This window comes from Marmota monax, unplaced genomic scaffold, assembly GCF_021218885.2.
Source record: "Marmota monax isolate L192 unplaced genomic scaffold, Marmota_monax_Labrador192_F-V1.1 WCK01_AAM20220418_F8-fsc00068, whole genome shotgun sequence".
In the NCBI taxonomy this organism is placed as follows: domain Eukaryota; kingdom Metazoa; phylum Chordata; class Mammalia; order Rodentia; family Sciuridae; genus Marmota; species Marmota monax.
Genome location: NW_026692352.1, coordinates 5,975,150 through 5,990,333, shown reverse-complemented (window position 1 = coordinate 5,990,333; position 15,184 = coordinate 5,975,150). Strand labels below are relative to the sequence as shown.

General features: G+C 50.0%; 1 protein-coding gene across 1 annotated transcript in view; it reads right to left on the bottom strand.

Annotated features, from left to right (window-relative positions):
• Dgat2 (diacylglycerol O-acyltransferase 2) overlaps window positions 1-10,418 on the bottom strand; it is a 30,665-nt gene extending 20,247 nt beyond the window's left edge. The window contains exon 1 of the mRNA XM_046442004.2: window positions 10,080-10,418. Coding sequence (XP_046297960.1) covers window positions 10,080-10,200 — 121 coding nt within the window. The 5' untranslated portion in view covers window positions 10,201-10,418. The remainder of the gene's footprint in view (window positions 1-10,079) is intronic.
• Between the last annotated feature and the right edge of the window lie 4,766 nt (window positions 10,419-15,184).

Sequence of the window (15,184 nt, the reverse complement as noted above, 5' to 3'; positions counted from 1 at the left end):
TGGTGTGTCACTATCCCACAGCACCACCTAGGAAGGTGGGCAAGGCAGGGAGCAGCAGCCCCAATTCACAGAGAAGGAAACTGAGGTGAGGTGAAGCCACTTGCTTGTGTTCAGGGTATCAGGAGCCAAGACTCAAGGCAAGTATTTGGGCCACAAGTCCCTCACCATTTCTGTGATGCCATGTCACTAAGGGACATCCCTATATAACAAACCAGTCCACACCCAGACTTCAGGAAGATACCCTGGCTAAGAAGGGCTGCCTGCTCTGCCCACACCATGCCCAAAGTCTCACGGGGACAATCCTGTGCAGACTGGCTGTGCAAGGAGTGTGAACCCCACCCAGATGCTCCCCAAAAATCATCTCCTGCTGTGAGGGCAAAACCATAGATTCCTGCAATAGTGGGACCAAAGAGCCACAGTCTCGGGACCCAGCCCAGGGCTGGCAGTGGCAACAGGTATGTTGGAACCTCCTTGCCCAACATCTGATAATAGAGTGACTAGCCGCACCCCAGGGCTGACGAAAGCAGAGCTTCATGGGCTTCCTCTCGTAGTTGCCTAAGGGTGGCAGAGCCTGAATACCAGCACCCCAGATCTGGGTACCTGGGCCAGCTCGGCCCCTGCCTGGCTCTGTGACCTCAGGCATGTCACTAACCTCTCTCATCTCTAAAAGGGGTGAGGGCAAGAATCCCCACCTTACAAGATTTTTAGGGAGATCAAATGAAAACTGTGTGTAAGGTACATTTGGGGTTTGTTAGGTGGCTTCTGCCATCTACTAGAAAGGCATATAAATAATGAGCAAAAGGAGCAGGTGACAAAGCTATCCATCATAAGAGGCAGCAGGGTGAGTGGAACAGTAGGGGAGGCTCCCCCCCACCCCCCGGAGGCCTGGAGGCCTCTCCATGTCTCTAAAGACAAGGTCAGGGAGGCAGAGAGGAAGAGAAAGGGACTGTGGGCCGGAGGAACTGCCAGACTCAGAAGGAGTTCTAATGAAGGGCCTGAAGACAGATGTTCACTAGTCCAGAAACAGGGAAGGTTCTGTTTGCCCAAAATAAACTGAGAATGGAGAAGTAAGAATGAGCAGTCAGAGGTAGCTTCCAGGGGAAGGCGGGTGGGGGCAGAGATAAGACCCAAAGCCTGGAGTGGGGCACTAGGGATACACAGTGAGTCTGAGGGAAGGATAAACCAGCTACATGTAAACGTATGACATAATTTCAGACAGGGATGAGAGCCATGAAGAAAAATAATTTGGAGCCATGAAACAAACTCCAGGGGGAAAGGGTCCCTGCCCATGGAGAGGCACTGAGCACAGTGGGGAAGCACTGTCGAGCAGAAAGCAGGTGGGCAGGTCATGCCTCTGAACAGCCCACCCAGCTTCCTCTGCCACCTCCACTATCAGCATCTGGGGACAGAATGTGCTGGCCTGGAGAAGATGCAATCAGGAGGACCTGGCCCCTGATGCTCAGGAAGTGTGACCTCAATGAGTCATTTCCTGTGTAAGCCTCAGTTTCCTCATCTGAATAGTGGGCTAATATCTACCTCGCCAGTTTGTTGAAGGAATTAAATGAGAAAATGGATAGGCAAGAGCTTCATAAAAAGTAAAGATCTGTGTGAATGCTAGTTAATTATCAAGTGAGTCTCAGTGTCCTCTCCTGTCTAATGAGTATGACAACACCTGCCCTGCCTTGGAGAAGAGGTGCTGGTGACTGATAGATAGGATTCAATCCCTGGCTCTGACACTTCCTGCTGTGGAATCTTAAAAACTACTACCTCCCCTCCTTGAGAGGGGGATCCTTGTGATGCAGGATCCTTGTGAGGAATTTAAATAACTCATGGAAAAGGGCCATTCTGTTAGAGACAGAAAGAGCCAGGGGGTAGTAGAGGTGTGAACAGGCTCTTGGCCTCTCTGAGTAGGCAGCATCATGCTCCATCTCCTGGCCCAAGGACAATACACCTGGGCCCATCTGGTTCCAAGTACTGCCTGGGGTGTAGGTGAATGAGAAAGTATCCCTTAAACTATTCCAAAGGGCTGGGTATAAGTTGCATGGGGGCAGAGATTAGGCATACTGACCCCTGGCATACCATTCTAGCCCGAGGGAGGTCCAGGAAGCCAAGCCAAATGCTAGAGATGTGGCTTCTTCAAGGACAGAAGTGAGCTATCTTTCAGGCTCCCCCAGGGAGGCAATTTCAGCAAAAAGTCCACATGTGTGATGATGACCAGATCAGACACAGTGAAGCTGCCAGCTCTGGAGGGTCACTGACCTCCTGATGACCAGCCTGAAAAATGTTTCTCTGGGAAGCTTTCTATCTCCCACTGGCCAACCTCCATAACGCCCCCCCCCCCACCACCTCTCTGCAATACTCGCCTTTCTCATTATGGTGTGTGTTTGCAAGAACCATGTCTCATACTCCTAGGTCCCTGTGTTTGCATGGGGTCAGACACAGAGAAGGTATTTGGTCAATGTTTGCTGAATGACTGAATGTTTGAGGGGATTTTGATGAGTGAACAGGGCCCGCACAAGAAGAGAGATAAGCCCACTTCCCAGCTGACTGACCTGTGCCATGCTAGAGGGTCAAAGGGAGCATCCTGGGGAATCAAGAAGGAAAGGCTTACTCTAGCCGGAGGGGTGGGTTAAAGTCAGGGCCATAGTGACAGCTCCAGAGGAAAGGAGGAAAGGGTAGAGCCTGGATGCTAATGTTCATGAACGTGTGCCAAGTCCCCTTTACTGCACTGGCGGGGAGCTCCCAGACCCTACCCCCCCACACCCCCGTCTTGGATACTTGCTAGAGGCTGAGTTCTGCTACTGGACTGCCCACCCCAGATGTGACTGGGGAGACAGGACCATGAACACTTATACACAGAGGGCCACACAGGGCCAGGAATGCAAGGGAGGTCCCCACCAGCCTGGGGAGTACTCTCAGAGGTGCCTTCCCAGGGAAACAAATATCTTGGGTGAGATGCCATGCTGACAAGAGGAAGGCAGGGGTCAGGACCCCAGGAAGTGGAGTCTGACAGACAATGTCTGCAAAGGCCTGGAACCGGAGAGGGAGCATAATTTTGAGGAATTGAGTGCAAAAAGTTCAATCACGCTGGAACGCAGAGATTGTGTGGGTCTAGCTGAGAAAGTGGAGAGGGGAGAATGTCACAGAGTGCTGTCCTCCATTCTGAAGGCCAGGAAGAGAGCCAGCCAAATGCCCCATTCCCTCCACCAACTTCAGACAGGGAGGCTAGCTACCATTCACCAGGATCCACCACACTGGTGAGTTCTTTTCTGGAAAGAATAATAGTCTCCTTTGAGGCCTCTCTTTTAGAAATCAGGTATCCTTAAACAGGGCCCACTGGGACATCGTCCCAAACGGAAGGCCAAATGACTGGGAGCCAACCCCCAGCCATACCTTCTGGGCTGGGAAGACAAACCTGGCCTGGCTGTCCTGACCGACCTATGTGTCTATCAGGCTCTAAGTTCTTCGGCCTCCTCCCCTCTCTAGGTCTCTGTTTCCCCAGACCCTGCATTTGGAGCTTGGGGTTGCAGTCTGAGGTCCTATCAACTTGGGCCTTCTCTACTCTGCTAGAAACCACTAATGAATGTTTGTTCACAAAAGATCCTCCTAACAGGACTATGATCCCCATTTCAGGATACTTCAAAGGTATGGTTCTTCACAAATTTGGTTTTCATGAAGTAGAGTCTGGGAAGGTGAGGCCAAGAAAGTGGGATTCTTAGGATGCCATGTTCCTGAGAGCCTGAAGCTACAATCAGGACCCTTGACATGACTGCTGAGGACCCTAAACAGCCCACTTTCTCCACCCCCACCTTCTGACCTAGCACATTCAAAAATATCGTAGTGGGAGGGGTTGCCATGGCAACGCCACCTGCTTGCGTGTGCATCACCAAGGAGTCCCCAGAATAGTCCCTTATGACAATAAATGGCAAGCGTGGGGAGACAGGTTCTTCTGGGGCACTCACCTGGGCCCCAAGAAGGACATAATCCCCATTTTCACAAGAAGAAGCTGAGGCCAAGAATGAGGAAGAGGTCAACCTGGAGCAGTCAGGGGTAGGAATGGCTCACATTTCTCCAGCAGAGCTGAAAGGAACTCCAGGGCTCCTCTCACCCAGCCCTCCTCACTGCACTCATGGGGAGTGAGGCCACATGTGAATGAAGCAGGCACAGAGGTAGGCTCTGGCCTAGGCTCAGGACTTCTAATTCCTCTAACGACAACAGGAGTTCAGCCAAGTATCATGGTGCACACCTGTAATCCTAGTGCCTGGGGAAGCTGAAGCAGGAGGATCAAGGCCAGCCTAGGCAATTTAGTGGGATTGTGTCTCAAAATAAAAAGAAAAAAGGGGCTGAGGATGTAGTTCAGTGATATGCATGAGGCCCTGGGTTCAACTCCCAGTACCACCCACACACGGAGTTCACATTTTCTGCTTCTGTTGATAGGCCTCAAGGGTTCACAGGTTCTGCACCATAACTTGCAAGATACTCTTATCATCCATTATATACAGGAGACAGAGAGTCAGGAAGCCATGGCTGCAGGCTGAGAGTGCAGAGCAATTCCGTGGCAGAGAAGGGACTCCATAGACCCTAGGCCCGACTCAGTCCTGATCCCCAACTTAGCCAACAGTGGCTCCACACCAGGAGTACCTGGGAGTGCTAGAGGCCAAGACATTCTGATTACACAAGCTCCTCTCCCGAGGCTCTCAAGGCTTCCTTCCCTGGTAAATGCAGGTGAGCCACTGCAGGCCTGGACACAGCATCCTGTGCCCCTTGCCTCTGTCTCTCAGTACATCTAGCCCTCAGCCCGGGCTGGACACTCGAAGGCCCTACAGTCAGACTGCCCCCCCACCCAAATCACATGCCTCTACTTAATGCTATTCTTTGCACCCAAATTTTCTTGCTTGCCTTGCTAAGGGCTATGCACCTTTCAAAATTCAGAATGAATGTCACTTCTTCCAGGAAGCCTTTCCTGACCCCAGGGTGATTTAGCTTCCTTACTGTCCCCTCCAGGCTTCCACAGTTGCCCCTATTCCTCCCGTCACTGCTTGAATCACTATATGCCATCATCTTGTATAGATCCCCTGGTCTCACTCCCTCAAAGGTGGGGATCTTAACTGACAAACAGGAGGTGCTCAGTCAGTGAACAAAGGACCCATATCCAAGTCCCCACTTGCATATCACGCAGCACAAATGACAAGGACTCATTCACATGAGTGTCACAAGCTAGTTTACAAGGCACCTTCCACTCACCTTAACTCACTTCCTCATATTCTGGGACAGGGAGGACCAAGAACAATTATACACAGCGGGCCACACAGGGCCAGGAATGCAAGGGAGGCCCCCACCAGCCTGGGGAGTACTCTCAGAGGTGCCTTCCAATGAGAGTCTGATATTTCTTTTTTTTATATATCTTTATTTAATTTTTATGTGGTGCTGAGGATCGAACCCAGTGCCTCACGCATGGTAGGCGAGTGCTCTACCTCTGAGCCACAACCCCAGCCCCGAGAGTCTGATATTTCTGATTCTGTTTTTGAGATGGGGGAGTGAGAGGAAGTGAGCCACCCAACCATGTCTCAGGGAAAGGCAGAGCTAGGATCCTGGCTTTCTGACTTCTGGAAGTCATAAAGGAGTTGGCTCCACCCACTTGGCACTCAGCCCCAGGGGCTAGCTTCTGGCCAGGCTGTGGGTGTCTCCAGGACAGGGAACAGCTGCAGCCCCAGCACCTAGCAGAGACAAGTATAGAGGCCTGAGAAAGAGTTAAGGAATCACACCAAAGCTAAGAGCAGGGCTTACTGCCAAGAGGAACAGGGAAGTCCCACTAACAATTCATTCATTCAACAAATATTTATTGAGCACCTACTACCTGCCAGCACTGATAGGGACACAATTCTGAGAAAGACAGACAAGGTCTCTGCTCCCAAGGGGCTGACATTCTATTTTTTTTCTTATGGGGGGGGTACTAGGGATTGAACTCAGGGGCACTCAATCACTGAGCCAATCTCTAGCCCTATTTTGTATTTTATTAGAGGCAGGGTCTCACTGAGTTGCTTAGTGCCTTGTTAAATTGCTGAGGCTGGCTTTGAACTCGTGATCTTTCTGCCTCCATCTCCAGAGCCACTGTGCCCAGCCTGGGGATGACATTCTTAAGACAGAGACAACTACCTAAATAGATAAGCATATGGGAGAATTTAAGTAATTATAAGGGCTATAGAGGTACAAGATGTGGCAACTGGGGTGGCTTCCAGGCAAGATGACCAGGGAAGACCTGAGAGGAGACCAAATGTTCCAAGGTGAGCAATGCAAAGATCTAGGCAGGAAGGCATGCAAAGGCCCTGTGATAGGACTGAACTGGGGGCAATGCTGGAGGATCAAGAAGACTATGGTGCCAGGTACAGTGGCGCACACCTGTAATCTCAGCGGCTTAGGAGGCTGAGACAGGAGGAAGGTGAGTTCAAAGCCAGCCTCAGCAAATGTGAGGTGCTAAGCAACTCAGTAAGACCCTGTCTCTAAATAAAATATGAAATAGGGCTGGGGATATGGCTCAGTGGTCAAGTTCCCCTGGGTTCAACCTCCAGTACCAAAAAAAAAAAAAAAAAAAAGACGAAGATGACCATGGCATATGGCATGGTGCACAGGAGGTTGTGAGACAATGGAGGAAGAAAAGAATTTCGAAGGTTGGAAGTATAAAGTGGAGGCAAACCAGCAGTTAACCTGGCAGCTGAAGCCCTGGGGCTGCTGGTGTCTCTATCCACCAGGCAAGCTTGGGGCACTTCCTCATAAAGCTTGAGAAGGGGTGAGCCACCATTCCCATCATGGAGACTGGGAGCAACCTTCACTTGTTCAGTACACTGCTGAGTGCCCATGATGCGCAGCACTCAGTCCTTCCCAGCCTCATCACACTTCTCTTATTTATGGAGGCTAGCCACAGACTGGGAGATGCATCTTAGGTGTCATACCCCTGGACAAGTCCCTTCTCTCTGAGGACCTCAATGTTTCCATTGTACCATGAGGGTTGGGCCAGATCCAGTGCTAACAGATATCTAAGTTTTGACTCAAGTACTTGCTGCTGAATTTGGGGGCAGGATTTCCACACTGGCCATTGAGTCATCCAGTCCACTAATAAATTATTACTCTTGTTTCTCCTCTCCCAACTCAGATGAGCCCTTAGTAACTAACCCAATGTAGGGGAGGAGGGTCCAACCCTCATAGTGCAGATGGGAACACTAAGGTCTCCAGAGAAAAGGCACTCATCCAGGAGTATCAAAGCCAGGCTAGAACTCAGATCTATATTCCAGGTTATGGCTAGCGTCATTCAGTTACAAAGAATTGAAGGAGATAGGACATGAGTGATGTTCTCATTCTATGACTTGGATTGCATTAAGTGACTGCCAAGTCTCAGTTCCACAGTTACCCCCCCCCCCAGTTAAGTCTCAGTTCCATAAGCTAACTGCTTAGTTTCATCCCCCCACTAGGCCCCCACTTGTATAACCCCAGGGATGGGGAACTCTAACCCCACCACCCCAACCCACAAAGTCATTAACAGCTATTAGAAAGGATTCCTTTATTGTACCAAAACCTGTCCCCCAAGTCCCACCCAATTTCTGGCCTTACTCTTTGTAGTCACACAGAATAAATCAGCTCAAAATTTTACTACCTCCGTCTTGTGCTGGGGCCTGTGCTGAACCCTAAGGATATAGGCAAGCATCCAAGGACTCTTCTCTGAAGAACCCCTAGTCCAGGGACAGAGATTACAGAGGTTACAGACGCAACTACCACTGCAGCCTCCACACCTGGTCCAGCACAGTCCTTCAGAGATTAAAAAACACCAATGCAGAACCTCCTCTCCAACATGCCTGAACCCAGCCATGCTCCTACAGAGAAACCCGGCACCAAGGTATCTATTGAAATCTCTCACCCATCATAGGACTTCCCTTCACAGAATCCATGGTCTCTCCTTGAATACTGCCGCTGACAGGGAGTCACCACCAACAGGGTGTTCACCACCCACAACAGTGGGAACTTATCTGCAGAGGCAAACTAGGCCACTGGGGAGTGTCTTCAAGGACCAAGGATGTAGCAAGCAGGTTTAGTGAAGATGCCGAGAGTGTACAAAATTTGCTTCAGCACCCTCCCCTACCCCACCCAGTCTTTCACCAAAGTAGATCCCAGAGAGCTAAACTGACTAGTTTGCATTTCATATTAGCCCTTGCTACATTCCTTGATGTAATTCTTTGAACCCAGTTTGTAAAGTCATGTTTTCATGGGGAAATGCTCCTGGTATATTAAATGACTTGATCAAAATCATCTGCTAGAGCACAGACTCTCCTGAGTAACTCTAGGTCAAAAACTCTAGGTCACTGGTTCCTGGAAGGCACAGCTCACAGCTCATGGACAGCAGAGCCCAGGAAGGGGATCTCTAGGAAGGATTGCCACAGAGAGTACCTCTATCTCATGACATGGAGATAAACACAGTTTAAAAGTGGGAACATGGGCAAGTCCCTTCCTTCCCCTGGTAAGGACATCAAAGGGCATAGCAAACAACAACAGCAACAACAACAACAAAACACTCTAAGTCAGAGAAGAGGCTGACAGAAGCTAGTGGGCTGGTGCGTAGGATAGCTCAGGCTGCTTCTCCCTGGATGGTAACAGCAGCTGAGTATCCTCTTTAAGGGCAATGAGCAGCACCCAAACCAAGTAGGGCAGAAAACCACAGCAATAATCAACAAGGAACAACACCAATGCACAGGACAGTTAAAACTGATACAGCTCCAGCAGCAGCTAACTTGCAACCATTAGCATATTAGAAATGATTTTGATTATTGCAGCACATACTGATGACATATTATTAAGAGAGAAAAAACAGGATTCAGAACTATATCTATAGCGTATTCTCAACTTTAATCTGCATAATATGTATAAAGAAAATTATACAGAAATATACTAAAATGATAATAGGAATCTATCTTTAAATAGCTGATTTACCAGCAATTTTTATTTTTTCCTGTTTGTCTATATTTTTCTAGATTTCCATAATTGGCATGTTTCATAATATAGGTGAGAACAGGCTATTGTTGGTTACTAAAGAAAAATCCCAAGTTGGAAAGGTTCAGCAAGCAGAATAAAAACTCAGGAGGAAAGACGCTTCATGAATGAAACACTGGCAGAACAGGACAGCATGATGACCTCCCAGGATCTCCAGGATTTGTATTTAACACCCCTCGCCCAATAAGGCATCTGTTAAAAAAAAAATCTCAAGCAACATGTATCATCCCACTTCAGTTTCTTCAACTATAGGTAAGGAATGCGGGGGTGGAAGGAATGTTTTTCCTTTCATGCAAAAAGCTATGATATTTGATTTCACCCCTAATTCACTGAAGGCTTCAGTTCCACCCTGGAGGACACCCAGGGTTACCCCACCACCACCACCACATACACACACACACACACACACCAAGGTTCAGAACTGCTGATGAGTGGGCTCCACCCCCCGGATTGGCAGATGGGTGTGAGGCAGAGGACAGTGGGGGCACACCTGTCCCAATCAGGCATGTTCCCCAGCCAGGCATGTTCCCCAGCCAGCGGCTGTTTCAGGGGATTACAAAATCCTTGCCACCCAGTCCCATCTAGTCTCTGGCTGCCAAAGCTTGCTCCACCTGGTGAAGGGTGATGGGAGGGAACCATGGGGGCGGGGGGGGGGGGGCAGGAACAGTACTGGGGATTGGCGAGTAGTTCTCCAAAATCCCTAATAACTGAGAAAGGTGGGTGGTGTCACCTTCATCAGATGGGAGATGGGAAGTGATGCAACAGATGTCGCAAAAAATTGATGAGTGCCAGGATATAGAATGAACTCAGACTTGAGTAGGATGCCAAGCTACGTGGATCTGACTGGGTAACCAGACTAAGTAAAGATGATTATTCCCTCATCCCAGACCCTCAAAAGGAAATCCCCAAAATAAAAGATGGGAACTGGGATCCCAACTTCCAGTGGCCATTCCTCCGCATCAGTTTGCCTCAGAACCCTTTCCTGAAAATCTTGCAGTTGCATACCCACAGGATGAAAGCCTCCAGGTGTGACAGATACTCACCCCATCTCCCAGAGCCCTTGGTGGACAGGGCAGATCCTCCATTGGCGCCCTCATTCCGAGCAGCTTTGGTCCGACGCTCACCTCGCAGGACCCCAGAGTAGGCGGCAATGAGGGTCTTCATGCTGAAGTCAAGGCTGGTCACGGTCCTGCGGGAAGCCGCCTCACCCCGCGTCCCTGGCCCATGCCCCGGCCGCCGGGGCCAGGGCTTCGCACAGAGCACTGAAGCCCGGGACTGAGCCCAGCGGAGGTGGCTACGGCACCGCGAGCAGAGGCTGGCGGCGGGCGTAGCGCTGGGTGGAGGAGAAACAAGAGCCAGGCGCCAGCCCCGGGGCTCGCAGCACGGAGCGCGCACTTTATAACCTCACAACGGGGCGGGCCGCGACGCGGGCGGGGGCGGGGCGGGGGCGGGGCGGGCCGTTCCACTGTGCGGCCCACACCATGTCCTTGCGCGGGGGGAAAGCTCCTGGTTCTCGGCGCGGTGCGGACCCAGGGCAGCGCCGAGGTCTGCCCTACGCGAACTCAGCCGACTGAAAGAGGGAAGGGGAGATGGTTTCTTCGTTCCAAGGGCTACATCCGGTTATTTCAGCTGTTCCCTCAGCCTGGCCGCTTGAACTCCCCTGCAGAGATTGGTACGGCCCGACAGCTAGAACGTGGGCAGGGAAACTGAGCACGTGCGGAACTCGCCAAGGGCGTGTGGGGAAGTATGTTCTTATTTTGGCAGTGCCTCCCTTTGGCTGCAGATGCAGAGGTCTCGTCTGGGGTAAGGGATATCGAAATTATGTTAGGCCTGAACTCCTAAACCACACCAAACGCCTCTGCCTTTCCATTTATCAGAAAACTTCACAGAGCATCTGTACATACTGCTGGGTGCTGGGGACCCAGCGGCTGAGATCAGGATCTGCCTTTGGGTGCTCACGTTGCAGGGGGGAAGGGAACAGTAGAGACAGACGTGTACACTGGTGACAAAGGTGGGACAAAAGAGAAGCTGGGGGCTATGGAACTACAGAGAAGAGAGGACCCTTCCTCAGCCTGGGGACTGGATGCACTTCTCAGAGACCAGAGACGTGAATGGCAGGTGTGGAATCAGACCTAGAGTTCGGTTCTAGTCCTGCCCACCTGTACCCGCTGCCGCGGTCCCATACTTTCCTCTTGGTATTGAGGATTGAATTCAGGACTTCACACATGCTAGGCAATCACGCTAACACTGAATTACACCCCCAACCCCTTTTAAAAGATTTTGAGACAAGGTCTAAATTGTCCTGGATGACCTTGAATTTGCCATCTTTCTACCTCAGCTATTTGAATAGCTGGGATTATAGACCTGTGTCCAACGTCAGACCGGGTCTTATCTTTTTGAATGTCAGTTTTCACATTTACAAATGGGAATAATAATAATTATAATTGGAGGTGATTTAAGAACCAAACAAGACTCGAAAGGAGCACTGCTAGTACCTGCACATAGAGTTCTGAAATTATTTTCATTGTCTCTGGATGAGTAGGAGTTTTTCAGATGGAGGTTGTGAGGGCAAGGTAGAAGGAAAGGCATAAAGTCTTAGAAAAGTCAGCATGTAGGAAGAGGGAGCTGGAGTGGCAGGAGCCCAGGCAATTGTGAGAAAGGAAGCCAAAGTGAGATAGCCTGAGGTTTGATCTTAGGAAGTCCTTTGTGTGCCACTCTTGAAACATTGAAGTGGGAGTGTGTTTGGAGGAGACTTTTTAAAATATGGAACTGACACTGGTCAGATGAGTCTTAAGAGCCCTGTAGCCATAGTATGGGAAAGGGTCAGGAGGGGCTATAGGACAGGAGGGCAGTGTGAAGGATGTGGAAAAGAGCTGGGTGAGGGAGGACACCTCAAGCTAGGGCAGTAGTAGAAGGAATCCAGGGAAAGCCTGAACTAAAGAAAAGCACAGGAGGGCTGGACATGTAGCTCAGTGGTGTAGCATGTGCTTAGCCTGCCAAGGCCCTGGGTTTGATCCCCAGCACCACCAGAGGGAGAGGGAGGGGGGAGGGAGAGAACACCCCTAGGAGGAGATGAGAACTAACAGAATCTATGGAGTGATTTATTGGACAATGGAGGGAGGGGGCAACAGCATGTCAGTGAGAAGAGGATTCTTTGGCAGAGCTTGAGCAAGCACCCTGTGGGGTCACAGCATGAGAGGAGAGCAAGCCTCTGATTTTAAGGTCTTTCCCATTCCTTCACAGGTGAGGGGAGAAGAATGAGGAGTCACAGTCACAGGGCAGCTTGTTACTAATACCTCTGGTGAGACTTAGAAACACTTCCCATTTGTCCAACTTACAGCCACAGGTATAAATCTCATTGAGAAAATGTCACCCAACCCTGAGGACTGAGTCAACCAAGTAGAAGGAAAAGCATCCTAGGCAGAGGGATCAGTATGCAGTGAGGCCCTGAGACTGGAAAGAGCTCAGTGTATTTTAGGAAATCAAGGGAAGGGTAATGGCATACCATATCACTGGGGGACAAAGGGGACTGGTATATTCAAAGATTAGAGGATGGAAACAGGTGAAATAGACTTTTGGGGCAAAGAAGAGTATAGCCATGGGATGCCAAATCTGCCAGTGGATTGTTACACCGTCTCATTCTGAGAGACCAGACTTCCTGTTTTGACTGGAAGACCCCAGGTCATTGTGTGACTTGTGCCTGCTCATGAAGGGTCTCCTGTGGAGGAAACTACCCACTCACATCTAGAATGATCTAAGGGGCAGAGCTTGAACTGGAGGGCAGAAGGCCTGGGTTTTGGCCCCTCCTCTACCACCAACTTGCCAAGTGTCCTTGGGCAAGTCACCTTTCCTGTCTTATCTAGGTTTCAATTTCTACATCATGAAATGCTATCTTGCTGACTTGAGTATTTGAAGATCCAATGAAATCCTAATGTGGTGTTACCACTCTGCAATGAAAAGTAAGATCTCATTATTTTAATGATAATAAATGGCAAGACTTCAGGGTAAACAAGTCCCACTTGAAACATTCAGATCCCAAGTTCATCTGTTTCAGCACATTTTTCCTGTGTACCTCCTCTGGGCCAAGTGCCGATTAGGACACAGAGGAATCAGACCTAGTTCCTGCCTTCATGATACCCGTCAAGAGATGACATCCCAAAGCCAGTGTCCCAGGATGCACCAGGCTCTGGTGCAAGGTATCATGGAAGGCTACACCCAATTCTGTCCTTCTTTCCTGTGCTATCACTGCAGTGTTGGTCTCTCCTGGGCCAGGAGCATCCAAAGGACAGGAACCTCTCACTCTCTTCATGGCACTCAGTTCACATGGACTAACCAACAAATGAGAATAGTAATCATAGAGGAGGGGAGAATGGTAAATTGGAAGGTCAAGAGGTGGTGACATTGCTGCTGATGAGCCTGATTCTGTCAGGCAGAGAGGAAGGGAAGGTGTTTAGGCAAAGAGGAAGGGAAGGTGTTTAGGCAAAGAGGAAGGGAAGGTGTTTGAACAGAGGTCCTGGAGATGGGAGCCTTGAGCACCCTGGTGTGGCTGGAGGGGAATATAGGCAGAGGAAGGTAGGAGATAAAACTGGAAAGGCTGACAACAGGGACCAGATCTGAAGGGCCTTGTAATCCCACTGGGAAACTGGGCTTCATCCTGTGTGGGAGGGACCAAGGAAGGGGTGTGAGCAGGTGAGGGACCTTGATCAGATATGTGGGTTAGAAATATAAGCTGAGCTGGTACTATGAAGGTGGGGGCTTGGGAGTAGAGCCAAAAAAATCCAGCCTCCAGTTTGGACCCCTCATATGTGGAAGCATCCACCAAAGAAAGCAGAAGCCAATCCAAGGGCTTACATAGTCACTTGTTTCTGGGCCACCTCACAGGTCAACAGCCCCTGGCATCCTAACTTCTGGAACTTTCCCTGCCCTTTCCTCCAGCAACTACACTCAAGGCAACTGCTTCATTACACTGGTACAGATTAGATTTGGATGGAAGACCAGACCCAGAATTACAGAAGCCCAGATAGAATATTTCTTGGAAACTTTCTGTGTCCCCGGGCTCTTCTCCCCTGCATGAGGAGGGCCTGGGAGACTGGCAGGAGGCACTCCCCTTTCCACACACCCCCTCATCCCTGATTTTCTATATTGACCTGCCCTGCTCTTTCCATGGGTGAGGAGGACATTTGTGAGATGTGTTCTGGGACGTGGGACAACTTTTCTTCATTGCCTCCCAACCTAGGCCATGGTTTGGGAGGCATGGTACGCACTTTGGCCAAACCAGAGATAAATCAAGTCATACCTTCAAGAAGGGCTTGACCAGAGTGGACTTTACCAAGAGTAGTACATCCTATTTCTACCTTCAGTCACCAGCATTATGCTGCTATTGGGAATGTGTGTGGCTTTGCAGTTTGAAAGGGTTGTGACACAAGCACGTTGAGACACATTACAGTAAATGCAGCGTCAGTCCCTCCATTGCACAGAAGAAGAGAGTAAGTGGCTGGTCTACAAGGCAGACAGGATGCCTGCCCTATGAAAGGCCCAGAAAAGAAACAAGCATTTACCAAACACCCTGCTTTGTTCTAGGCCCTGGCTTATGTGAGCTTCCCTGGTCTTCATAACCACCCTGCAAGGAATGATTATCACCCCACTTTGCAAATGAGGTGCAGAGAAGTGATGTGACTTGTCTGTTACCATACAGTAAGCACAGGCAGAGCAACCCTAATATCTGAAATCTGAAACGCTTCTGGTCCCAAGCATTTTGAATAAGGGATACTCAACCTGTGCTAAACCCAGCCTCCCTGAGCCTGCAACCCACACGCCTTTCCTGCCTCACAGGGCTGGGCTGGGGGGAAGACCACCTCCTACACCATGACTCCTTGATGAAGCAAATCCCCATCCATTGCCTTCTTTAAGCTTCCCCTACAGGTCCATGAGGTTATTCCCATTTGGCAGTTGGGAAAATTAAAGCTCAGAAAATGGAAGAGCTTGACAGATGTCAGTGATGTGGGATTTAAACCAGTCTCATGCCCAAGGGCTAGGGCCCAGAGGGGTTAAACTCACTCAGGTGCTCACCTCTCTTGACAAGAAGTTTGGCAGAGGTTCAGGCAAGGGGAGGGCAGCCTGGCATGGCCCTCTGGCTCAGAACTCACCC